This window comes from Solea solea, chromosome 10 (genome assembly GCF_958295425.1).
Source record: "Solea solea chromosome 10, fSolSol10.1, whole genome shotgun sequence".
Classification (NCBI taxonomy): domain Eukaryota; kingdom Metazoa; phylum Chordata; class Actinopteri; order Pleuronectiformes; family Soleidae; genus Solea; species Solea solea.
Genome location: NC_081143.1, coordinates 29214824 through 29242679, shown reverse-complemented (window position 1 = coordinate 29242679; position 27856 = coordinate 29214824). Strand labels below are relative to the sequence as shown.

Sequence of the window (27856 nt, the reverse complement as noted above, 5' to 3'; positions counted from 1 at the left end):
TCTGAATATCTGAACATCTGAATATGTGAACATCTGAACATCTGAATATGTGAATATCTGAACATCTGAATATCTGAACATCTGAATATGTTAACATCTGAACATCTGAATATGTGAACATCTGAATATCTGAACATCTGAATATCTGAACATCTGAATATGTGAATATCTGAACATCTGAACATCTGAATATGTGAATATCTGAATATCTGAACATCTGAACATCTGAATATCTGAACATCTGAACATCTGAACATCTGAATATCTGAACATCTGCACATGCAGCAAACAACTGATTTACTGAATCTTCCACACACACACACACACACATAGAGGTGTAATAAACTGCCAGCTTGCAGTGTTGTTAAAATTTATCCTGTGATTCCACTGGTGGGAAGTTCTTTTAGGGCCTCTGGGGGCAGGGCAACAGTGGGGGGTGGGGTTGTTGTCCATTTGTCTTTCATAGCTGCTCACTCCAGTGCAGGAGAGAGGAAGAGAGAAAGAAGACAGATCATAATTGTGTGTGTGTGTGTGTGTGTGTGTGTGTGGAGGGGGGGCTGGACTATGGACACACACATGCATGCAAACACACACACACACACACACACACACACACTGAGACCAGTTCAGGGAGCAGCATGCTGTTGTTTTGCTGTTTGAAGTTGTCGGCCCTGAGGCACACACACACACACACATGTGTGTGCTGGGCATTTGGGGTTAATTAAAATGTGTTTTTTGTTTTTTGACTTTTTTTCCACTCCAATGTTTCTGCGGGGCATCTCACGACCTGTGAAAGCCACGTATCTGCACTCGTCACACCAGAGACGTCTGACAGGAGCAAAGAGAATAATAATGCTGCGGTGGAGGAAGAAAAATAAATGTATTCTGTGTGTGAGAGAGTAATTCAGCTGCTGCTGCTGCTGCTGCTGCTGCTGTCGGTGCACTCAGGATCAGGAGAGTGTGTGTGTGTGTGTGTGTGTGTGTGTGTGTGTGTGTGAGAGCAGGAGAGAGAGAGAGAGAGAGAGAGAGAGAGGGAGACAGAGAGGGAGAAAGCTGTAGCCTGGCTTTCCTCTGCTGTTCCTTTCAGCTCCTCTCTCACTGTAGAAAGAGGCGTGTCCATGGACCAGTATAAAGTCCAAGGAGAGCCACTCGTGTTGAGCCATTCTCAGGAGTGAGTGAGTGAGGAGGAACCAACAGCTGGAACTTAAAACACTGCCTTTCATGCCCTGGTTTGCATTTGGACACTTGTAGAGCAGTTTTTTGGGTGTTTGAGCACAGGACCAGACTCCAGACTCAGAGACTTACGAAGACTTACCTGGTGGATATCAGTTCCTGCAACTGCTCATTGCAACATAACAAAACCCAGTTCTCATCATCATCATCATCATCATCACCACCACACTCGCAGGCGGGCTCCAATTTCTGTGCTGTGAAACTGAATCAGAGGAACGGAGCGGCAACACAGCGGGGGCTTTGTGTCCCTGCGAGTGAAACACTAACCAGCTGAAGATATCAAAGACCATCCTGGACAAAGACTTCCTCTCAATCCTCCATTGTTAAGTCTGATATTTGCTCTTGGAGAAAAGTCATCAAAAGCTGCACGGCAGAGGGGACCAGACACCAGGGACCAGACACCAGGGACCAGGACTGCATGCAGCTGCCAGGGGCTGCCATGGTGCGTGGAGCAGGAGCTCCATCCTGCAGGGGCCTGTGGGTGTTTGGCACCCTATCGCTGGTGGCGCTGTGCTGGTCGGACCAGGCCATCCGCTGTCCGGTGTGCTCTGAGGAGAGACTGGCTCGGTGCCGTTTGCCCGAAGGCTGCGAGGAGACGGTGCGGGAGCCGGGCTGTGGCTGCTGCCCCACCTGTGCTCTGCCTAAAGGTGCACACTGTGGCGTCTACTCACCCCGCTGTGGCACGGGCCTCCGCTGCTACCCCCCGCGGGGTGTGGAGAGACCACTGCACTCGCTGATGCATGGACAGGGGGTGTGCACCGACGAGCGCGAGCTGGAGGAGAACTCAGGTGAGAACGAGTGTATGTGATTGAAAGTGTTCATGTGTGTGAACCCACAGCTGGGCAGAGCAGCATATTCTCTGCTGTCTGGGTCTTACCTGAGCAGGGCAGGGTCACAGTTGCTGCTTGTTTACCATAATCTCAGCTAAGCCCTGAAGCAGAGCATGCACACACACACACACACACAAGCTCCTCATGCACGGCCTGATGGGAGAGTGCACACACAGTCGCTGTGTTGTGCATGGTCGTTGTAAAAGAGGCCCTGCTGTAAGACGCTGAGCAGCCTTCAGAGAGGAGGAGGAGGAGGAGGAGGAGGAGGAGGAGGTGTGTGTGTGTCAGACCTGTTTGAGTCAAGGAATCATAAATGTGGTGAATGCACATGGCTGCACACTAAACACTCACTTTCCCAGCATTCCTTGTGTGTGCAATTATCTCATCACGCTAATGTTTAACTGAGATTGTGGAAAAGCATTGTGGTGGCTCTGAGTGTGTGTGTGTGTGTGTGTGTGTGTGTGTGTTAGTAATGGGAGGAAGGTAATAAAAGCTGCAGTATGAAATGACTGTAATGGAGTGAGGCCAGTCTCGGGCTATTAGAGCTCTCTGCAATCACTAATTCACTTGGCGCTCTTTCATAGACGCCCTGCTGCAGATACTCTGATCATGTCTCATCACACCATCAACACTTTTCTAGGTCAACGTCCTCAGCTCCTTTTTCTAGGTGCATTCCACACACACACACACACACACACACACACACAGAGAGAAAGTCTGTTTTCACTTTCACATCATTTTGGATGTTTTATCTGTTCAAAGTTCAAAGATGTCTCTCCTCTTCACACGTTTACAACAGTTTGTCCATATCATAACTCCTCCTCCTCTTATGCTGTAAAGCACTTTATCAATGGTTTACTGTTGACTGGTAATAACTGCACCTGCTGCTGCTGCTGATGCTGATGATGATGATGATGATGATGATGAAGTGTCTTTACTTAGGAAATAAAGTGGAGAAGAAGAGCAGAGTGTGAGCCTGCAGTACCACTGATAGAGAAGGAGGGAGACAGAGAGCAGCTCTGTGTTAATATGACTGACACCAACATGCTGAAAATGCTTGTTTTTCGTTGATTTTCTGTCCAAACGCTGATTTTTGCATGAACTGAAGATAACTTGCTTCGTGGTTAGCGGCACATTTTTCTGTGAGGAGACATTTTTATCACTTTACAGCGTCTTTAACTTCCTTGTTCTCATGAAACTCTCTCTGCTGTTTGTCTTCCTCTGGTTGACACAGAGGGCGGGGCCTGTTTCCATTATGCCGTATGAGACAATTGTTGTAACGTGTCACAGACAAGTTGGCTCTTTCATTTGTTCCACATTATCTACTAAAGCAGTCTGAGCTCCCAGACGTTCACTGGTACTGGCAGCAGACCAACTGTGAGCGTCACAACGCCGACGACTTCAATCAACTTCGCTGACATACAAGTCCCAGGATGCTCGTCTTCATGTGAGCATCTGTTTCCTCCTCTCCCTCCCAGCCCTAACAAGCCTTCAAGTGCATCGCCCACCGCGACCAGCTCCTCCATGAGGATGAGCTCATCGGCACTCTTGCTGCCAGAGCTGAAATGAGAGCCTTCTGCTCGGTGTACAGGGGTTAGTTCAGCACATGGCGTGACTAAATGAGGAGAGCTGTTTAGAGCAAGATACAAACACAGAGCTGTGTCCGTTTGGCTCACATCTGTCCATCAACACCATTTCACCTGGGAAGATATTCTCCATGAGCACGAGTTCTGCTCTTAAACGCTGCATCATGTGATCAGCTGGCTGTGTTATGCAGTGTGCAGTGAACGTCTCGTCGTCCTTTCTCTCAGCAATGGATGGAAAGTTCAGAAGTTTTCTTCTTGGTGTTCTGTAACATGAGCGCAGAGTTCTGTCTCCACACTCCTGCTCACCCCCGGAGTCTGTCATAACACAGCAGCAGCAGCAGCAGCAGCAGCAGCAGCAGTAACAACAGCAGCAGCAGCAGCAGCGATAGCAGTGATAGCAGCAGCAGCAGTAACAACAGCAGTAGTAACAGCAGCAGCAGCAGCGATAGCAGCAGCAGCAGTAACAACAGCAGTAGTAACAGCAGCAGCAGCAGCAGCAGCAGCAGCAGTAGCAGTAGTAACAGCAGCAGCAGCAGCAGCATCAGCAGATTTCCTTTGTGGCCACTGGCTGCACTAATGCATTATTAAACAGGGGGTGCATCTCCTGAACACACGTCTCCTGAACTAACGTCTCCTGAACACGCGTCTCCTGAACACGCGTCTCCTGAACACACGTCTCCTGAACACACGTCTCCTGAACACACGTCTCCTGAACACGTCTCCTGAACACACGTCTCCTGAACTAACGTCTCCTGAACACGCGTCTCCTGAACACGCGTCTCCTGAACACGCGTCTCCTGAACTAACGTCTCCTGAACACGCGTCTCCTGAACACGCGTCTCCTGAACACGCGTCTCCTGAACACGCGTCTCCTGAACACACGTCTCCTGAACACACGTCTCCTGAACACACGTCTCCTGAACACATGTCTGACGCTGCCTCACAGTGAACACGACAGATAAAAATAGAACGTACTTCCCTGATGAACGTGGGAAAGGGAGGGATGGGCGGAGGGTCCGGTGGTTGCAATCTGCCGTCTCACCATTAGATGTCACTAATTCTGACAAATTCTTACACTCGGGACGGGAGTGAAAGCACAGAGATAAAACTGAGGATCACCACAGAGCCACGTAAATAAAGAGCGTCAGACGCTGTTGATTATGCAATGATGATTCATCGATAAATAAATGAATTGTCAACTAATTTGAGATTTTATTTCAATAATTAAAAACAAGCTTTCTGATATTTCAGCTTCTTATACTGTATGTGAATATTTTCTGATTTTTTTGCTCCACATAAGAAAAAATAAAGAAATAAAATGTAATAACTTTACTTTGTGGACAAAACAAGATATTCCAGAACATCATAACATTTTACAGATTAAACAAGTTAAACCAGAAAATAAGCAGCAGATTCATTTAGAATGGAGCAGTTTCCTCATCTGTCATGTGATTTTGAAACGTACTGAATCCCCAACGTCTCCACCTCGCTCAAGCACAAACACTTTTCTAGTGGACTGTGTTTCCACTCAGATTTCTTCAATAATGTGAATTAAAATCAGACTCAGGATAAATCATGACAAGTGTGTTGGCATCTGTTCTTAAAGTCCAGCTGGGTCTGCCCTGGTCTCACATTCATATCATATACAGACTGACACAGAGGTCAGAGGTCAGCCTCAAACCTACAGAGTGTTTGTGAACGCAGCACGCTTACCTGGACAAAAACCATATGTAAGGATTCTGCTTTGAAACTCTCCTGGAGCAGATGTCCTCTAATGACGCGTACAGTACGTATTTGCTTTCTTTGGGTTGTGCAGCACATTTTTGCAGCTGGGATGCAAATGTGTTCAGATAATCTGTGAGACGGGGACGGGGACGGGGACCGGGACGGGGACGGGGACCCCCCCAATCTCCAGTGTTAGTGCTGAGAGATACACAAACAATCCCACACTGTCCTCGATGCAAAACAGGCTTCATCTGAGGAGGACTGACCATCACAAAGTCACTGACCGTTATCATTAGATTTAGCCTTGGTTGTAACTCAGTTACATAAATCAAAAACTATGATTTTATTTCAGAGGAGACTAAAGACCTCTGCAGTTGGGTTCAGGGAAACAAAGTATATCAATAATCTTATTGATTATTGACAAAAAATTCATATTTTCATACATTCATATTTTACATTTTTTATGACAAAATCCTCTCTTACTTTTCTCTTCTAAAATCAAAACATTGGTCAGAATCTTTGTTCTTTGGACATATTTATGTTCCCTAAATTCAATCTGAACTGAGTAAGTGTAAAAACCACTTAACCCGACGACCTCGTAACCCCGACGACCTCGTAACCCCGACGACCTCGTAACCCAGACGACCTCGTAACCTGATGACCTCGTAACCCGACGACCTCGTAACCCCGACGACCTCGTAACCCGACGACCTCGTATCCCCGACGACCTCGTAACCCAACGACCTCGTAACCCGACGACCTCGTAACCCCGACGACCTCGTATCCCCGACGACCTCGTAACCCAGACGACCTCGTATCCCCGACGACCTCGTAACCCGACGACCTCGTATCCCCGACGACCTCGTAACCCAACGACCTCGTAACCCCGACGACCTCGTAACCCCGACGACCTCGTAACCCCGACGACCTCGTAACCCAGACGACCTCGTAACCCCGACGACCTCGTAACCCCGACGACCTCGTAACCTGATGACCTCGTAACCCGACGACCTCGTAACCCCGACGACCTCGTAACCCGACGACCTCGTATCCCCGACGACCTCGTAACCCCGACGACCTCGTAACCCAGACGACCTCGTAACCCAGACGACCTCGTAACCCCGACGACCTCGTAACCCCGACGACCTCGTAACCCAGACGACCTCGTAACCCCGACGACCTCGTAACCCGACGACCTCGTATCCCCGACGACCTCGTATCCCCGACGACCTCGTAACCCCGACGACCTCGTAACCCCGACGACCTCGTCTCGTAACCCCGACGACCTCGTATCCCCGAGCTGTGAGTCCACGTTTGTCTGTGTGCACTTAGACTTTGAGCGTCACTGATATCTTGAGCAGGTCTTCCTTGTAGAGGAGATGCTTGACATTAAACCAGGTTAACCTGGTTTAAAAAAGGCTAAATAAACGAGTAAAAACATCAGGGACGCACTGATAGACTGCAGAGGTCGTTTAGTGTAATTAACATCGTATATTTCATGCTCATGTCGCAGCAGGTGTACATATACATTTTTTGTTTTGTGCAAATTAATTTAACATAAAGAAATGATAGTTGGAGAGGACACAAGTATGGAACAGTCAAGGAGGTAACAGCCAATATCAGCTGACGTCGATATCATGCTGGTAATATTGTGAATCTCTAAAAATAATAATAAATAAAAAAGAATTCTATTCCAGAAAGTCTGTTGCTTTACTGGATATGAATGATATCATAAAGGGAAACAAGAACCGCCCACTTACAACAAAGTCAATGATGTGACTCAAAATAGTTTGACCTAATTCAGAGCAGCTGCAGGTTTCCCCTCTATGATCCGTTTATCACACACACACACACACACACACACACTAAACTACAGCAGAGTCTACTCTCAATCTAAAATCAATGAATAAAAGAAGCAAAGAAAAGCAGGTGATGAGGTAAATAATGACTTCATAAAAACATGTGATTGCATCTTGATTAAAAACTGTCAATCAAAGATCAAGACGTTACAATCTTGACCTTCAAAGCAAAAGTGGAATCAAGGATTTACCCAAGACTACACGTTAACTCCTCCCACTAACCTGAAGCTGCTGCCAACTAATAGTAACCATAGCAACTGCTGATTTGGGCGACACATCAACAAACTCTCTGAAAACACCGGTGTGTAAACTATGTTATGCGCGTGTAGCAGAGCACCGGACATCTCCACATGCATCATAAGCACGTAGACGTAACTATGGAAACAACTCTTCTGTCCTCATCTGAAACCAAACTTCCTCTAAAGTGATGAAAGAGCGTGTAGCATCCGTCATGTGCAAAACCCTGGATTTAAACATTTAAGTAAGGAACTAGAACCAGGCTACAGAATACCAAGCAGGTCACATGTTACTACAAAGGTCACATGTTATTTTGATGATGTTACGTGAGGTCAGTGTTGATGTAGTGACTTTAACAACAGACTGCTGGACAGAGCTACACGTCACTCCTGGTTATTGTTCCATTCATATTGTTAATAAATGACTTAAATTTGACAATAAGGCGTCAGTGTGATTATAATCAAAATAAAAAGAGTTATCATGACATAAAAACAAAGATCTTAGAGGAAAATAAGATAAAGATTGAGAATCAAATCGAATGAAAAAAAAGAAATTGGATGGAGGATTTGGAGAATCGTGACTTCAGATGTATAAGAATGTGAGTGAATGTGAGGGAACAGGTCAAACCAGGATAAAGGATAATAATGAATAATAAAGAATCTCCGTGTTGCTGATCCACACCTGTGTGCCTGTTATATTTGGCTCAGAAAAGCTTCCAGCCTCAGGACAATCATTCAGCCAAAGAATCCAAACGCTTTTCTGCAGTGGAAATAAAAGTTATTGAGAGATAAGATGAATGATTTTAGAGCTTGTGAACTTTGCACACTTGCAGCAGCAGATTACAAAGCTCCAAACTAAATTGGTAAAATCTGTGAACTTAAGTTTACAATTATTTTCTGCTCCTTCGAGACTAAGTCAACACTAAATCAACCTGCTGCTGCTGCTGCTGCTGCTGCTGCTGCTGCTGCTGCTGCTGCTGCTGCTGCTGCTGCTGCTGCTGCTGCTGCTGCTGCTGCTGCTGCTGCTGCTGCGTTTAGTTTGGATCCAGATACATAATCATGTCCGTTGTGACATCAGCTTAATGTTTATCATTATTACTGTGATCTAAGTGTATTATTGTGGTGGGAAGTGTCCAGGCTTGTGTCAGGCAGAGCAGCAGCAGGTTTCACGTCTCTATGATTCAGTGTTGTTTGGTCTTCTCACAGCACATGGTGTTGAAGTGCACTCTCCAACTGTGATGATTAACTGCTTCAAAGAAATCTCCTGCCTGGAAGTCAGTGGTGTGATACTCTCTCCCAGAGTCAAGTGTTGAATGAAACGTCTGCTCAGTTCTGAGGCCAGGTAAAAACACAGCACACGGCCGAGGGCGGGGCCACTTACGGCTCTTAGTTCACTTTGTTTGAAATAGATGAGACGGTGTCTCAGTCAGTGCTCGCTCATGAAACCCTACCACTGTGTGTGTGTGTCCGTGTGTGTGTGTGTGTGTGTGTGTCCGTGACAGGAGTGCAGTGCACTGAGAGCTCCACAAACAACCGGAGATGATTTCATCGAATCGTCCGAAAGAAACCACTCACTGATCATTGATGCAGTCGTGCTGTGCTGCTGCGTAACACAACTCTGGAAAAATGGACGCAAACATATCCCGGGCTAGCAAATGTTAGCAAATGTTAGCAATACCGCTCAATACTCTGCTTCAGTGGTCAGCAATGACCTTTACCATCATGGTACGGTTCGGTTTGGAACAGTAAAGCCCCAAACGAGGCGTGCCTTTTGATTGAGAGCGTGACATCACACCAGTGCGACAACAACACAGCACATGTCAAGTTAAACAGAAACATCCTGCAAGAGAGTTAGCGCTCAGCCGCGGGTCTGTGTTAATATCTAGTGAGACACAATATTTAATGTTTGTTAATATTTGCAACATGAGCACAGGATTTTAGAAATGTTGTCTAACAGTTGGGCATTGTTCGATGTCGTGACTCTTCCAGTGACCACACTCTCATGTTAGTATCGTCTCAGCTCGCCTAGAATCTCACCAGAGCAGGTACTGAACAAAGCTCCAGGTTCTATCACTGATGTAAAAGCAAAAGAACGAGTCACACTAGAACTGTCCAACGGAAAAACACCCTCATTGTTCTCCAACTCCAGTTTAAAGGGTTCTATTTGTCTTGCCCTGCAACTATCCAGAGAGTGTGTGACTAATGGATGACAAATGCTGTCTTTATATTTGGAAAACAAAGGTAGATAAAAGCATATAAGCCAGGACTGAGGCTGGTGTGGTGACGCTGCTTCTCTCCACGTCAAATCAAAGACACAAATGTTGACGTGCTGTGGCGAGCCCTCACATGAGCAGCCAGACAACGGAAACTACAAATAAACACGGATCATAAACACGGATCAGGACTCAGATGAATAACTTCATGTTTATTTAAGGGGGAGTTTCTACACAACAGTAGAATTTAATACACATGTACACATGTACACTATAAATGATGGAACCACAGTGAGTGTGCAGGGTTATCACGATGCTTTCACTCAGCCAATAAGTATTGATCCTCACATGTTGTGTGGTCAAGTGACCGCAGTTGACAAATATTTATTTAAGAACCAGACTGAGAGTGAATGATGCACTTTACCGAGTAACTCTCTTCCTGTGATGCTAAAATCTATGGTTTCATCAATGAATGGACCAGTGTGTAAGAATAAGTGACATCTAATGGTGAGACTGCAGAATGCAACAAACACAGTTCTGAACCAGTTGTAGACTGTGGAGGGTTTTCTGAGGGAGACCAGACAGAAGTGACACGAATGTGGACCAGGATGGCAGTGGTGTGAGGAGTGAGAGGGGGGCGGAGACTGTTGATGTTACAAGGTAACATTACTGATATGGGATGTGAAAGAGAGGGGCGGAGACTGTTGACGTTACAGGTAACATTACTGATATGGGATGTGAAAGAGAGGGGCGGAGACTGTTGACATTACAGGTAACATTACTGATACGGGATGTGAAGAAGGGGCGGAGACAGTTGACGTTACAGGTAACATTACGTTACAGGTAACATTACTGATATGGGATGTGAAAGAGAGGGGCGGAGACTGTTGACGTTACAGGTAACATTACTGATATGGGATGTGCTGTCGAGGATGACACGCAGACTTATCAATGGATATGGAAAAACTGCGGTGGATTTAGTGCCAGTTAGAAGTACAGTAATTCTGTTTCATTTTTTCATTAATTAATCATTTTGAATGTATTTTCTTTAATAATTAAAACAAGTATTCTGAACTTTCAGCTTCTTAAATGTAAATTTGCTTCATATAACAAATAAATCTCAAAACAAGAAATTTGAGAACATTTTATAGACCAAATAATTAGTGCATTCAAGAAAAAAAATATCACCTACAGAAAAACAAACCGTTGCAGCCCTTAAACACTCTGTATTTGTGTTGACGACCACAGGCAACAAAAAGCTTGTTCCTATGATTTGACATTGACTTTTTATCTTCACTCTGCAGCTGTGACTGTCAGCGTGTTGCTGCAGTGCATTATCAGCTCCAGAGCTGATAATGCACTGCAGGAATTAGACTTTAATAGCTGCTGATAGAGATCAAATGAAACCACACAGAAGTGGCAACTTCCTCCATGGAAAACAGCAGTGGTAGCAAACAGGACATGCCACCCTTGACCCACTTCTAAATCACTTTGGCTCACTCTGGAATTGGAAAAATTGAGAAGAGGCAAAAAGGAGCGAAGGAAACAGCTGAAGAGCCAGTTGGCTCTTGGGGGAGAAAGTGCTGATGATAAAGGCTCAACAGCAACACGACTAAAAATACAAACAGGCCAAAGACACTTCCCTCCCAGACGAGCCGAGCCAAGCGACATGACCGGCTGTGAGGTTTAGAGAAACCCGGTCACCTTTATCAACACGTCACAAAGAAATCTAATCATCAGCAAACAATGATCCAGGAGGGGAAAAGATAAAGCCAGGCCAAGAGCTACAGTGTTAACTGGAGGTCGACCACCGATGGGGATCCATTCAGTTCTGTCACCAAATCACCCAAAAAGTGAGCCGCTGGTTTTAAATAATAATTCTTTGATGATTATATACAAAGCTAAATTATCATACGTAATTAATCACAAGGATGGTTGATACTGCTTGAAAATAATCAATATTGTTCGGCTATATTCTGAGATATATCGGGATTTAAAGTCGATTCACTAGAATCATGGAATCATTTATGCTTCTCAAAGAGTGAGAGTGACAATACACTGAATTACATGATCTTAAACACACTTATTATTACCTTTTCATTTCAGAGAATACCTGCTTTGTTACTTTGGCTTTTGAAATGATATTTACCTGCGTTAGAAAGACAGATCGATAGATACTTTATTCATCTCACAGAGAAATTCACAACATCACTGACTAAAAACATGGTCAAATTCTGCAATAACACAAAAAACTATCCGTCTTCCTTCAGTGGTATCAAAGCCTCAGGCATCCTGGGGCTGAGAAAAGGCTTAATATTGCAAAGGTCACAGAGGTCACAGAGGTCACAGAGGTCACAGCCACACCTTCACTGTCTCTCAATGATCAGAGCAAATATAGATTCAACGTGATAAAACCACACTTTTCACTCCAGGGCTGATCCATAAAACACCATAAAACTAAAAATGTGTTGTGTCTCCATTCATGAGACACACACACACACACACACACACACACACACGCACACACGCACACATCCATCCATACACTTGTGCCCACTTGTGACAGTGCAAATACCCTTTAACAACCTCCATCTGGCACAGACTGAGGTTGTTGTGGGTGGAGAGTGGAGGGTGTGGGGGGGGTGTGGGGGGGCATTTCCTGAGGAAGCAGCTGGCTGCCTGCAGGGCCGTGGAACCACAGGATTATAGGGATGCAAAGGTGAATGTGGCATGAACCACAATATACAGAGGGTGGCAGAGGCGGGGTGGTAACCTTTTTCAAAAGACTCAGATCCCATGGCAAGGCTGTGGTGAAGGGGCTTCATGGTACCACTGCCCCCCACTGCACCCCACTGCACCCCACCCCCACCCACCCACCAGAGGCCTCAATATTAACCTTGATTTCCCCCACGTTCAGCTGTACATGATGTTAAAATCCCTGTAGTGATAAAAAGAACCCTCCTGATGTTTGCAGCGTCTGTGGACATTGCTGTTGGTCAGTGTTTGTACAGAATATAAACATGAACCACGCGCTCACAGCAGGAGTCTGCTCTTCTTTAGCTCTTCTTTAGCTCTTCTTTAGTTCTTCTTTAGTTCTTCTTCTCTTTACTTATTTTAAATAAAGGGGCAGAACTTTTCTGGGTGTTTTTACGTGGAGGTGAGACACATTTCCTGGAAGAAGACAGATCTCAGACGACAGTGAAGGAACAGGTGCAATTATTCACGAATGAACAGTAAACTGTTGCTAAAGCTCGTTACAGTGTTTGGCTCCAGTGTGTCAGTGAGCCATAGTTTGAGACAAGAAAGCTGCAGAGAAACTGTTGTCAGTCTTTATTCACATTATACATGTTGTATAACATGTATAATGTTATACATTATGCTGTACATAATGCTGTGTGAGATTATCTGCATTTGCTTTGCAGGGACAAGAATAATAATATAATAATAATGCTGTATAATGAGCTGATGTCACTAAATGCTATTATCAAATGAAATCATGCAAAACATGTTTTTGACAAAGTGTGTAACGTGTGTCAGATATTGTAAATAATGTCCATGAGCAGAGCTGCAGAATAAACCCGTTACAATAACTTTGACAGATATTGTAACATGATTTGTAACATGATTTGTAACATGATTGGTGGGACTGAAAAAAACACTCGTCCAAGTTATGATATGGTTTCACTTAGTTTTTCACATTTTAAAGAAGAACGTTTCTAACCCAGGTGACGTCCCGATGGCGACCTCTGTTTCTAACAATATGTCACCACTAGAATTCCTCCACATTGGACCTTTCATTTATGACAGTGTATTGTTCTACAGCGATGGACAGACAGGAGGAGATCATCCCCGAGCATCCGAACAACAGCAACATCCGCTGCAGTCCACAAGACAAGCGCTGCATACAGAAGACGCTGGCCCGACATCCCCCGAAATCCACAAACCAGAGAAGCAACGCTGCCAGGGAGGAGACCAAAGCCGTGCTGGTGAGTGAAACCCAGAGAACTCAGGCCTCAGCCGCAGCCGCAGCAGGTGCTTCACATTAGAGCTTTACATCTGCAAAGCCACAACGCTACAGTCGGGTTATAAGTTGAACAAATTAGTTTTCTGTATATATATATATATGTATATATATATATATATATATATATATATATACATATACATACATACATATGTAAGGCCAACCTTCAGTCACATCATTCCAACACAAACACCACTGATAAAACACACATAAAAACAATAAGATCACTCCACCAAAAAGTTTGACCAAAAGTCAAACTTTCTTCATCAGAAGACTTAACTGTGTCTCTGTGTCTGAAGAGAGCTGCTCTCCTCACAACAAACTTCCCTTTTTAACTAAACATGAATTCAATCAAATGAATTTAACTGACCTTTTTTTCTATTTACTTATTATTCAATCAAATGATTTATTTACATTCATATGAACCTTTTAAACAAACCACACACTATTCTTATTTATATAACTAAAGCATATAGAAGCATAGAAAACATACTTTGATGCCTGCTCTGTAATCAGAGATCTAAGTATAATAAGTTTATAATATAATAAGATTGGGATTTTCATATTTGGTATAGTAACAGATTTGTGTGATCATCTGTCAAAAACTTACAGATAAATCAACACAGCATACAGACAAAGACTTTTGCACAATAATAATAAATAATAATACATCATATTTATAAAGTGCTTTTTTGGACACTCAAAGACGCTTTACAAACACAAAACAAAACAAAGGACAGGACTGAAGAAAAACAATGAATTGTAGTACTGTACAATACTGTAGGATTGTACAGTACAGTAGATTTTCCTTTCATTCACACAGGCACAGCAAATAAAAAAGGTTCAATTTCTCTTCATGTTCACCCAGGTTGGTTTAACATATTTAGTTAGTTATGTTTTCCACTTTCATTTTCAAAAAATGCTTTTCACGTGTTTGTGAGAATGCATTTGGACCGAGTGACTGAGAAAGCTGCCAGAATGACTCATTCATCATCTATTTACAGAGTCAAATAAATCTAATTAAAATGAAGTTTGGGTTTTCTTCCCTCAAGACAGGGAATTTAATATTGAATACTGAAACAAGGACATTTAAATAGTTCCCAGATAGAGGCAGGCAGAATATAATCAAAGGCTTTTATCCCAACAGGAGACAAATCAAAGCCAAAGATCTTTCCGTTCTTGCTCAAGTTTAGATTCCTTTGTACCCTATTGTTTCTGCTTTTCAAAAATCTAAATCAAAATATCTCTTTTAAAGTGCTGGTGGGAAAGTAGTTGGACTGACCGATTATAAAGCTGCCAGGATGATTCACTCATCATCTCTTTGCAATGTCTGGACATCAGAACGCACATTAAAGGTTCAGCACTGCACTGCACTTACATATATTAACTTGTTTTCATGGTCACATATATGCGAGTTATGGAGGTCTACTTACATATATTAACTTGTTTTCATGGTCACATATATATGTTAGTTATGGAGGTCTACTTACATATATTAACTTGTTTTCATGGTCACGTATATGTTAGTTATGGAGGTCTACTTACATATATTAACTTGTTTTCATGGTCACGTATATGTTAGTTATGGAGGTCTACTTACATATATTAACTTGTTTTCACGGTCACATATATGTTAGTTATGGAGGTCTACTTACATATATTAACTTGTTTTCATGGTCACATATATGTTAGTTATGGAGGTCTACTTACATATATTAACTTGTTTTCATGGTCACATATATGTTAGTTATGGAGGTCTACTTACATATATTAACTTGTTTTCATGGTCACATATATATGTTAGTTATGGAGGTCTACTTACATATATTAACTTGTTTTCATGGTCACGTATATGTTAGTTATGGAGGTCTACTTACATATATTAACTTATTTTCATGGTCACGTATATGTTAGTTATGGAGGTCTACTTACATATATTAACTTGTTTTCATGGTCACATATATGTTAGTTATGGAGGTCTACTTACATATATTAACTTGTTTTCACGGTCACATATATGTTAGTTATGGAGGTCTACTTACATATATTAACTTGTTTTCATGGTCACGTATATGTTAGTTATGGAGGTCTACTTACATATATTAACTTGTTTTCATGGTCACGTATATGTTAGTTATGGAGGTCTACTTACATATATTAACTTGTTTTCATGGTCACATATATGTTAGTTATGGAGGTCTACTTACATATATTAACTTGTTTTCATGGTCACGTATATGTTAGTTATGGAGGTCTACTTACATATATTAACTTGTTTTCATGGTCACGTATATGTTAGTTATGGAGGTCTACTTACATATATTAACTTGTTTTCATGGTCACATATATGTTAGTTATGGAGGTCTACTTACATATATTAACTTGTTTTCATGGTCACATATATGTTAGTTATGGAGGTCTACTTACATATATTAACTTGTTTTCATGGTCACATATATGTTAGTTATGGAGGTCTACTTACATATATTAACTTGTTTTCATGGTCACGTATATGTTAGTTATGGAGGTCTACTTACATATATTAACTTGTTTTCATGGTCACGTATATGTTAGTTATGGAGGTCTACTTACATATATTAACTTGTTTTCATGGTCACATATATGTTAGTTATGGAGGTCTACTTACATATATTAACTTGTTTTCACGGTCACATATATGTTAGTTATGGAGGTCTACTTACATATATTAACTTGTTTTCATGGTCACATATATGTTAGTTATGGAGGTCTACTTACATATATTAACTTGTTTTCACGGTCACGTATATGTTAGTTATGGAGGTCTACTTACATATATTAACTTGTTTTCATGGTCACATATATGTGTTAGTTATGGAGGTCTACTTACATATATTAACTTGTTTTCATGGTCACGTATATGTTAGTTATGGAGGTCTACTTACATATATTAACTTGTTTTCATGGTCACGTATATGTTAGTTATGGAGGTCTACTTACATATATTAACTTGTTTTCATGGTCACGTATATGTTAGTTATGGAGGTCTACTTACATATATTAACTTGTTTTCACGGTCACATATATGTTAGTTATGGAGGTCTACTAACATATATTAACTTGTTTTCACGGTCACGTATATGTTAGTTATGGAGGTCTACTTACATATATTAACTTGTTTTCACGGTCACGTATATGTTAGTTATGGAGGTCTACTTACATATATTAACTTGTTTTCACGGTCACGTATATGTTAGTTATGGAGGTCTACTTACATATATTAACTTGTTTTCACGGTCACATATATGTTAGTTATGGAGGTCTACTTACATATATTAACTTGTTTTCACGGTCACATATATGTTAGTTATGGAGGTCTACTTACATATATTAACTTGTTTTCACGGTCACGTATATGTTAGTTATGGAGGTCTACTTACATATATTAACTTGTTTTCATGGTCACATATATGTGTTAGTTATGGAGGTCTACTTACATATATTAACTTGTTTTCATGGTCACGTATATGTTAGTTATGGAGGTCTACTTACATATATTAACTTGTTTTCATGGTCACGTATATGTTAGTTATGGAGGTCTACTTACATATATTAACTTGTTTTCATGGTCACGTATATGTTAGTTATGGAGGTCTACTTACATATATTAACTTGTTTTCACGGTCACATATATGTTAGTTATGGAGGTCTACTTACATATATTAACTTGTTTTCACGGTCACATATATATGTTAGTTATGGAGGTCTACTTACATATATTAACTTGTTTTCATGGTCACGTATATGTTAGTTATGGAGGTCTACTTACATATATTAACTTGTTTTCATGGTCACGTATATGTTAGTTATGGAGGTCTACTTACATATATTAACTTGTTTTCATGGTCACGTATATGTTAGTTATGGAGGTCTACTTACATATATTAACTTGTTTTCATGGTCACGTATATGTTAGTTATGGAGGTCTACTTACATATATTAACTTGTTTTCATGGTCACGTATATGTTAGTTATGGAGGTCTACTTACATATATTAACTTGTTTTCATGGTCACGTATATGTTAGTTATGGAGGTCTACTTACATATATTAACTTGTTTTCATGGTCACGTATATGTTAGTTATGGAGGTCTACTGACATATATTAACTTGTTTTCATGGTCACGTATATGTTAGTTATGGAGGTCTACTTACATATATTAACTTGTTTTCACGGTCACATATATGTTAGTTATGGAGGTCTACTTACATATATTAACTTGTTTTCACGGTCACATATATGTTAGTTATGGAGGTCTACTTACATATATTAACTTGTTTTCACGGTCACATATATATGTTAGTTATGGAGGTCTACTTACATATATTAACTTGTTTTCATGATCACATATATGTTAGTTATGGAGGTCTACTTACATATATTAACTTGTTTTCATGGTCACATATATGTTAGTTATGGAGGTCTACTTACATATATTAACTTGTTTTCACGGTCACATATATATGTTAGTTATGGAGGTCTACTTACATATATTAACTTATTTTCATGGTCACATATATATGTTAGTTATGGAGGTCCACTTACATATATTAACTTGTTTTCACGGTCACATATATATGTTAGTTATGGAGGTCTACTTACATATATTAACTTGTTTTCACGGTCACATATATGTTAGTTATGGAGGTCTACTTACATATATTAACTTGTTTTCATGGTCACACATATATGTTAGTTATGGAGGTCTACTTACATATATTAACTTATTTTCATGGTCACATATATATGTTAGTTATGGAGGTCTACTTACATATATTAACTTGTTTTCACGGTCACATATATGTTAGTTATGGAGGTCTACTTACATATATTAACTTATTTTCATGGTCACATATATATGTTAGTTATGGAGGTCTACTTACATATATTAACTTGTTTTCATGGTCACATATATATGTTAGTTATGGAGGTCTACTTACATATATTAACTTGTTTTCATGGTCACATATATATGTTAGTTATGGAGGTCTACTTACATATATTAACTTGTTTTCATGGTCACATATATGTTAGTTATGGAGGTCTACTTACATATATTAACTTGTTTTCATGGTCACATATATGTTAGTTATGGAGGTCTACTTACATATATTAACTTGTTTTCATGGTCACATATATATGTTAGTTATGGAGGTCTACTTACATATATTAACTTGTTTTCATGGTCACACATATATGTTAGTTATGGAGGTCTACTTACATATATTAACTTGTTTTCATGGTCACATATATGTTAGTTATGGAGGTCTACTTACATATATTAACTTGTTTTCATGGTCACGTATATGTTAGTTATGGAGGTCTACTTACATATATTAATTTGTTTTCGTGGTCACATATATGTGAGTTATGGAGGTCTACTTACATATATTAACTTGTTTTCATGGTCACATATATGTTAGTTATGGAGGTCTACTTACATATATTAACTTGTTTTCATGGTCACGTATATGTTAGTTATGGAGGTCTACTTACATATATTAATTTGTTTTCGTGGTCACATATGTGAGTTATGGAGGTCTACTTACATATATTAACTTGTTTTCGTGGTCACATATATGTTAGTTATGGAGGTCTACTTACATATATTAACTTGTTTTCATGGTCACGTATATGTTAGTTATGGAGGTCTACTTACATATATTAACTTGTTTTCATGGTCACATATATGTTAGTTATGGAGGTCTACTTACATATATTAACTTGTTTTCATGGTCACATATATGTTAGTTATGGAGGTCTACTTACATATATTAACTTGTTTTCATGGTCACACATATATGTTAGTTATGGAGGTCTACTTACATATATTAACTTATTTTCATGGTCACATATATATGTTAGTTATGGAGGTCTACTTACATATATTAACTTGTTTTCACGGTCACATATATGTTAGTTATGGAGGTCTACTTACATATATTAACTTATTTTCATGGTCACATATATGTTAGTTATGGAGGTCTACTTACATATATTAACTTGTTTTCATGGTCACATATATATGTTAGTTATGGAGGTCTACTTACATATATTAACTTGTTTTCATGGTCACATATATGTTAGTTATGGAGGTCTACTTACATATATTAACTTGTTTTCATGGTCACATATATGTTAGTTATGGAGGTCTACTTACATATATTAACTTGTTTTCATGGTCACATATATGTTAGTTATGGAGGTCTACTTACATATATTAACTTGTTTTCATGGTCACATATATATGTTAGTTATGGAGGTCTACTTACATATATTAACTTGTTTTCATGGTCACACATATATGTTAGTTATGGAGGTCTACTTACATATATTAACTTGTTTTCATGGTCACATATATGTTAGTTATGGAGGTCTACTTACATATATTAACTTGTTTTCACGGTCACATATATGTTAGTTATGGAGGTCTACTTACATATATTAACTTGTTTTCATGGTCACATATATGTTAGTTATGGAGGTCTACTTACATATATTAATTTGTTTTCGTGGTCACATATATGTGAGTTATGGAGGTCTACTTACATATATTAACTTGTTTTCATGGTCACATATATGTTAGTTATGGAGGTCTACTTACATATATTAACTTGTTTTCATGGTCACGTATATGTTAGTTATGGAGGTCTACTTACATATATTAACTTGTTTTCATGGTCACGTATATGTTAGTTATGGAGGTCTACTTACATATATTAACTTGTTTTCATGGTCACATATATGTTAGTTATGGAGGTCTACTTCCATATATTAACTTGTTTTCATGGTCACATATATGTTAGTTATGGAGGTCTACTTACATATATTAACTGTTGTATCGCAATATTCTTGGTATGGTATTGTGAGGTATCCTGTGATTCCCACTCCTTGTACAGCACAAATACTAACCACTGCTCCACTGTGTGTCCCTAGGTCATAAAGTAAATTAAAAAAAAGGACTTTCTATTACTGAGCTCATGTTCCTTTAGAAATCTAGATTAAATATTTGTTAATATTCGTGACTAACTGAGCTGATCGACAACTTTTTTAAATGTAATATTATATATATATATATACATATATATATACATATATATATACGCATATATATACATATACATATATACACATATATATACACACATATATACATATATATACATACATATATACATATACATATATACACATATATATACACACATACATATATACACATATATATACATATATATATACATATACATATATACATATATATACATATATATACATATACATATATATATATATATTTATTTATTTAATATAATATTTGTTTGTCAGGCAAAAGCTTTTACCCCAATAGAAGACAAGAACATCAAGTAAACAGAAAACTGTCTTTTATTTTGTCTTTGATGTTTCAACTAAGTAATATGATCAATAATGTATGACTTCAATCTTTACATGAGTTTTTGGTGCATTTATAAATGTCTTGTGTTTATGTTTCGTCCGACAGGCTCCATGTCGTGCTGAGCTACAAAGAGCCTTGGACAGACTGGCATCAAACTCTCGCACACACGACGACCTCTTCACAATCCCCATACCCAACTGTGACAAGAACGGAGATTTCCACGTAAAACAGGTCCGTCCTTTCACACACACACACACACACACACACACATACATACACACTCTGTGAATCTCTATCATTTAAGCCAATAAAAAGGAAATTCCTATCTGTGCACTTCAAAGCGTTCCTTTAAAACTGCATCAGCAATCTGAGGGCCAAAAACAAAAAATGAAAAATGTTGTCTTCCTCGTTCAAGATCAACACCGAAGAGTCTCCAAGCAGACTGTTGTAAAAGCCAAGACCTTATTTTTCTAAGCTCAGATGGAAAGTGATTTGCTTCCAGAAATCAAAAGTTCAACTGTGGCTGTGTGTGTGTGTGTGTGTGTGTGTGTGTGTGAGAAGCGGTTTCTCCTAAACTGTTGAACAATAATCACTTCACCGCTGTGATGGATGCAATTAGCTGTTGCATGCGGTTGCCTTTGTTATTGTGCCTTTGCAAGATTGGGAAAGTATGCAGATAAGAGTGAGAGAATGAGAGCGTGAGCATGAACACACAGATAAGAGTGAGAGAATGAGAGTGTGAGCATGAACACACAGATAAGAGTGCTCTGAGCTGTGTGTGCAATCAAAGCAGCACTCGCACTTCCAGATAAAAGCTCATCAGGAGACGGAGCTGTGCTGGTTGTGTAACATGGTTAAAGTATCTCTGGCATCTGTTTACTCTTTAACTCAAACTGCTTTGATTAAAACAAAGTATCGGGAAGTCAAAGCACAGGTCAAAAGGAAAAACTACACATTCCATGGCACGATTTCTCTTCACCACAACAAATAAGACAAACCTTTGCATTACAACTATGATTTAGAGCTGATCTCAGGATATAAAACAAATATTTAAAGTCTTAAAGTGATAGTTCAGTGTGTGTGTATGAAGTACAGATATAGACTGTGTGTGCAGCCCTTTCATCAAGAACCCAGAACAACGGCTTTAAGAAAACTAAAGTCTAAAGACATTTGTGCTGCTGTATTAGAAAGCTTTTCCAACTAGAGAAGGATGTTTGTGTCACTGACTGTCACTGCACCAAACTCTTCTACATCGGTCACTTCAAATCGTATTATCTGTTCATTTCTGTCTGGAAAGCTTTTCCTCAGATTTCCCTCAGTCACACAAACTTAGCAAATCAGTGGACGTTGGTGCGTGACTTTCAGTGGTTACATAAAGCAGTGAGTATATAATTAAGAGCGCATACACAAGCATGTGTAGATTTGACAAATCAAGCATTGTATTAAATCACTATTTCTTTATTCTGCCACCTATGTCGTTAAAAACCAAAATACTTCCACATGCTACTTTTCCGATGCTTTGTTATGGTGACCGGTCTAATCAGAAGGACACTTTCGATTCCTTGTGACGATAATAAAGCGGTTAAATGGACCCACGGCCAGTTTGAACCGATATCTGAATTTCAAATGTAAAGTATTTGGATCTGTGCGCCCACAGTGTCACCCGGCACGTGATGGTCAGCGTGGAAAGTGCTGGTGTGTGGATCAGAAGACGGGCATGAGGCTGCCGGGGCCGCTGGAGCAGCGAGGGGATCTGGACTGCCACCAGTTAATGACTGCCACGCTGAGGGATTAAAGAGGAGGAGGTGCAGGACCAGCTGAATTCTCCTGGTGCTCATTAGTAGAACTACATGAGGAAAGGACTTCACCCTCAAGCCTCGCTTAAGCTAAGGCCAGCGGTACTTGACCTTGCGCAACAAAAAGGAAACCATTGAATTGAGTTCTTTAGCTATTTTTATGTTTCTGTGTGTGACACTATGTGATTTCTGAGTGTTTTCAGCACTTGATGTGTATTATTTCTAATTTGTAAACCTAAGACCATTAGTCTTTAGACACATGCGCTTTCAAGTAACACGTGGCAGAAAATAAAAACCCTTCCACAGATGAGGGATGTAGTCGTGAGTTTTTGTTAGAGAAGAAGAGGTTTTATTTTCTTTATAACTTCAGTGTAGTGTGTTTTGTTTTTAAAGTGACGTGAAAACTCATCAAACCCACCAGAGAGTCAGACCTGACTGTCTTTTTATATTTGTTTGATTCTCTCTGGAGCAACTTGATCCGTGGGAATTACTGCATCAGGACAATCCAACAAGATTAAAGTGAAGGGATTGTTTACTAGATTATTCACAAATTATGTGTAAATGGTCATAATGTGTTTTTTTTATCTATGGCGTAGACCGCACCCGTCTTATAAGTCGGTCAAAACACACCATAAACTGCGTTTGCGAGCACAAAGTCTAGTTTAGTGACAACACATGTAGCAATAATGGATCAGTGAATGAGGGATACACTTGTTTCTGTTTCACAACAAACCAAATTGAAGTCTTAGAATCTTCGCTGATCTCGTGACTTGGTTACGATTATCCCGTCAACACTTTCCACACTGCAACTAACGATTACTGACTCAATTCAATGACTTTTTGGTCAGGATATGTCGATTACTGCTTCCCAAACTTAAAAATGACGATATTCTCAAATGTCTAATTTCGTCCACAAACCAAAATCAATCAGTATTATTGATTTATTTGGTATATGAAGCAAAGGAACCAGAAAATATTCCCACGTAAGAAGCTGACTTGTTTCATTTATTAAAACAAACAAAACAAAAAACACTCAAACCAATTGAATCAATTAATTTAGCAAATGATAAATAATCTAGTAATCTCTGCAGCCCTAATTGCGTCCTCAATTTTCTATATTAGCTCACATGGCAGTCAGATTAATATGAATTTAAACATTTATTTCACAATGAAACGGAAATATTCAAAAACAAAAGCAATATTTCTGCCGTCGAGCTGTAGCTTCTACAAACTGGAAAATCAACAAACAATGTTTCATGTCGTCACCGCGATGCATCAAGTTTCAACACCCCTGAAACCACATGCCTTAAATATCAAAGAAAAAAGACCAAAGTATCCGTACACAGTATGATTAAAGAACGCCCCCTGGTTAGAACTGAAGCAGTGCTCTGCTGATAGGATCATCATATTTGCATGAATATGTTTCACTTCTCTGCAAATCTTTGGTGCTATATTCACTGATTGTGCCAAAAAAAGATACAAAATGCAAACAATGGCATCTGCACCTTTTTGGGGCATTGTTAAAGATTGAAGAAGTATGAGATTTCTTTGAGAGTCCGTGACTGTCTGTTGACATAAAGCTTTCATTATGCTCACTGTCAAAATGTGAAAGTGAGGCCGCTTTCCATTTGTAGTTTGAACTCAGAAAAATACACAAGGTCATGGGACGATGGAACTCGCAGCAACCTCACACACCTCTAGTTAGGATTCTGAGATGGCTGCCACCCTACAAACACTGCAACTTTTAACGTTAATAGCACTTCTGTCGTAGTTGTTTCTCAGTTAATCAGTCGCACACATAGTACTGTTCAACTGTGATACGTGGACATGTTGCACAAAATACCACATGTTGTTATCGGCCGGTATTTCTAGCAGTCTGGGGTTTTGCGTCCATGGTTTTTTCTCGGAGGTGAGGTCACTCCCAGCTCCGACTTCTGGGTTCTGATGTAGGTGGAACGCAGCTGCATATCCCTCACCTCACTCCTCTGTTCAAAGTGTGTTAGAGAACCTATGAAGTGAGCATCCAAATGCACGCGCAAAGCCACACCTCGCACAGATTGGATTTCCACTACAGACCAGGTAGCGACAGACGTCGTTTTATGTGACAACAGCAGGTTAGGACCTTTAAAGTGGAAGCTTATTTCATAAAAATAGAACATTGTTTGACACACTTGGGAAGAAAGGGGTGATTTGTTATACCATTATATGTCACTTATTATTACAGACTGAACCTTTAAATACAGTCAGATAAAATGGGATCATGCCTAAAAACCTGGAGGAATTCTGACCCAGTTGACAACAGAAATGTGACAAATGTATCCTGAAGGTGCAAAAACTTAGAAATAAAAAGAAAACACAAGTGCTCATCTATAGACGTACAGCCTGCACTGTTCAAGCAAATGTTACAATTCAAACTGACATCAATATTAGGGACGGCCTTAGTGCCCGATAAGATACTGATATCACAACCTGAAGCATTTACTGAAACAATATCAGCCCGATACTGTCTTTGAATCAGCTTAGCTGGTAAAACCACATCCATGCTGATGCATTTAATAACTAAAACATAACAAACAACATCACGCTCCATCTGCAAGGCAGACATTTGCAGACATTTGCAGCGTCACTCGGGTCCTTGTCACACGATGAATCTTTATTAGTCAAGGAATTCCGTCATACTTAGAATCTATGGATGGTATCTTATATTACTTTTAAATTCTTCCAATATGCGATCCAGTTATTTTGGCCCGTATCAGACTGATACCAATACCGAGTACCGTATGGGCTCATCCCTAATCCTTACAGGTCACGTTTCTCTGTTTCTAAGTTGGCCTCTTTATTCTGCCATTTATCAGAAAATGTTAATAAAACAACACACTGTTGTCATGTAATGTCATGTAATCTAATCTCTGAAGCCACAGCCAATTTATAGCATTCACCACAGGCCCAGTTTGATCACTCGATGACCAGTTGTACGAACAAAAAATCTTTCCAAACGTCGAGCACCAAAAACAGACAAACAGAAATAAAATGGTGTGAGTGGAGAATCAGTGCTACAGCTTCTGAAATATCAAAAACCAAATCATTCCAAAGACTACAAAGAATAAAGACATCAAAACACACTCAGTGAACTGCATGCACACACGTGGTTTACTGCACAATCCTATTTTATCATTCATCAACTAATGACGTGTTACCAAACACATTCGGACACGTTCCTCAGTCAAACAGCTGGAATCTTGGAGAGAGTTGACTTTGATTTTTCTTTTTTTTTGTTAAAGGCCTCGAACGACATAAGTTGTGTATTTAAGCTATAGCTATTACTGCTTGATCTCTAACTTCACTGTACTGACCTGTAATTGCATTTCTCCACAATAGACTGTTCCAATGTAACTTTGATGTTTTCTGTTAATGTGTAGAAGATGTGAAGTAACGTCTGCATGCATTGAAAAACGGACTGGGCTCTGGGAACGGCTAAGCTCTTGTGTGTATCTTGTCCACAACAGGACAGTTACAGTATATTCAAACACTGACCTGATCAAAGAACTGAAATATAGAGTTTCAACCAATGAAATAATCAGCTACATTGTACATGTTGACCTGATGAAAATGTATACATTGTAATAAATCCATTAAAACACTTTGGTAACTAGCATGTTGTTGCTCTTATTGTTCTTAGCACTGGAAATGCTAGTGGCGTAGCTTTAAAGCGTATTGTGTACTGTGTGTTTGCTAATACTGATAAAGTGTGTCAAAAATATGATTTGACTTTAATTTAGTGTGTTGACATTACTTATGTTTGGGAAAGTAAAACTTTAACTCTTTACTTGTCCTTCTCTAAAGTTAAGTATATTTAATAAAAGTCTGTTAAAGCTGGAGTGCAGAGCTTAGTTGTCGCTATTACCATCTTCCATAAGCATGACAAAATTAGTAGGGGTGGAATCGCCAGAGACACCACGATACGATATTGCAAAAATACGAACATTACATTTTCAAAACCATATTGCGATATACTCACACGGCAGCTGCAATGACAGTGAGCACTTGGCACCATCTAGTGGACTGAAATGTCAATTGATTTTTTTACGCTAAATCTTATCCATAAAAGTTTAATGTCTAAGTGTAATGTCAGCTAAAAAATCATATTGCTAAAAAAGTTTGATATAATATATCATATCGTCATGCATATATTCCACTGTATCGACCCCCCCCCCCATATTAAGTAAGTATCTCAGAAGAAAAACGTGTCATTTGTAATAATGTAAAAATTACATCAAATAAATGATAATCTACCAATGCTAACTGTCAAAAAATGGCATCTATCGATTAATCGACCCAACCGATTAATCGGTCGACCTCTATTTCATGTTAGACGTACAAGGGTGTAAAGGAAAAGGTGTAGCACAACTCGTTTCATAAAGAAACAACTAAACACGATCCCAGTCTAAACGTTGAACTGTTGCTTTTGTAAAATGGTAAAGATAAAAGTGCTGCCTTGAGGTCAGAGGCACAAACATTTACAGTGGACTCTTGTGAATGGAAAAAGTTATTTGCACAGTTTCAGACAAAATGTTGCCGTGTCTTGGTTTTCAACGGGAGAATCCTGTAGCAGGTGTTTTCCTGTAGCCCATAGTTTGACGGATTACAGATAAAATGCCAGACATTTGTCCAAATAACACCTCTGGAATGATACATCATAATAATCTGGCTGCAGCAGCTTCTAAAAATAGCTCTACCAGAGTAAACTTTCAAGTCTGCTTAGTTCCACTGCATGCGTCTATTTTGAAGAGCTCTGTTGGGCTTAAGAACCGGGTCTGAATCTACGTGACGAGAGCAGCTTTATGGGTTTTCCTCTGACTGATTCAAAATGTCACAGGCCCTGTTCTGCCCCTGGGCATCCACGGTCCCACAGCTGTGGC

At 39.7% G+C, this 27856-nt stretch overlaps 2 protein-coding genes across 3 annotated transcripts in view; one reads left to right on the top strand and one right to left on the bottom strand.

Moving 5' to 3' along the window:
- LOC131467690 (zinc finger protein Aiolos-like) overlaps nt 1-27856 on the bottom strand; it is a 51613-nt gene that overhangs the window by 20961 nt on the left and 2796 nt on the right. The gene's annotated exons all lie outside the window — the stretch shown is intronic.
- LOC131467692 (insulin-like growth factor-binding protein 4) lies at nt 1175-26589 on the top strand. The gene is made up of 4 exons (XM_058641755.1): nt 1175-2021; nt 13505-13668; nt 21247-21372; nt 22799-26589. The coding sequence occupies exons 1-4, from the start codon at nt 1652-1654 to the stop codon at nt 22934-22936; spliced, it is 798 nt and encodes a 265-aa protein (XP_058497738.1). The 5' UTR covers nt 1175-1651; the 3' UTR covers nt 22937-26589.

Excerpts from the sequence above, each read along its gene's own strand:
- LOC131467692 (XM_058641755.1), top strand. The coding sequence starts at position 1,652 with ATGCAGCTGCCAGGGGCTGCCATGGTGCGTGGAGCAGGAGCTCCATCC. Across the intron at positions 13,669-21,246 it reads AGGAGACCAAAGCCGTGCTG|GCTCCATGTCGTGCTGAGCT; the intron begins GTGAGTGAAACC and ends TTCGTCCGACAG. Across the intron at positions 21,373-22,798 it reads GAGATTTCCACGTAAAACAG|TGTCACCCGGCACGTGATGG; the intron begins GTCCGTCCTTTC and ends GTGCGCCCACAG.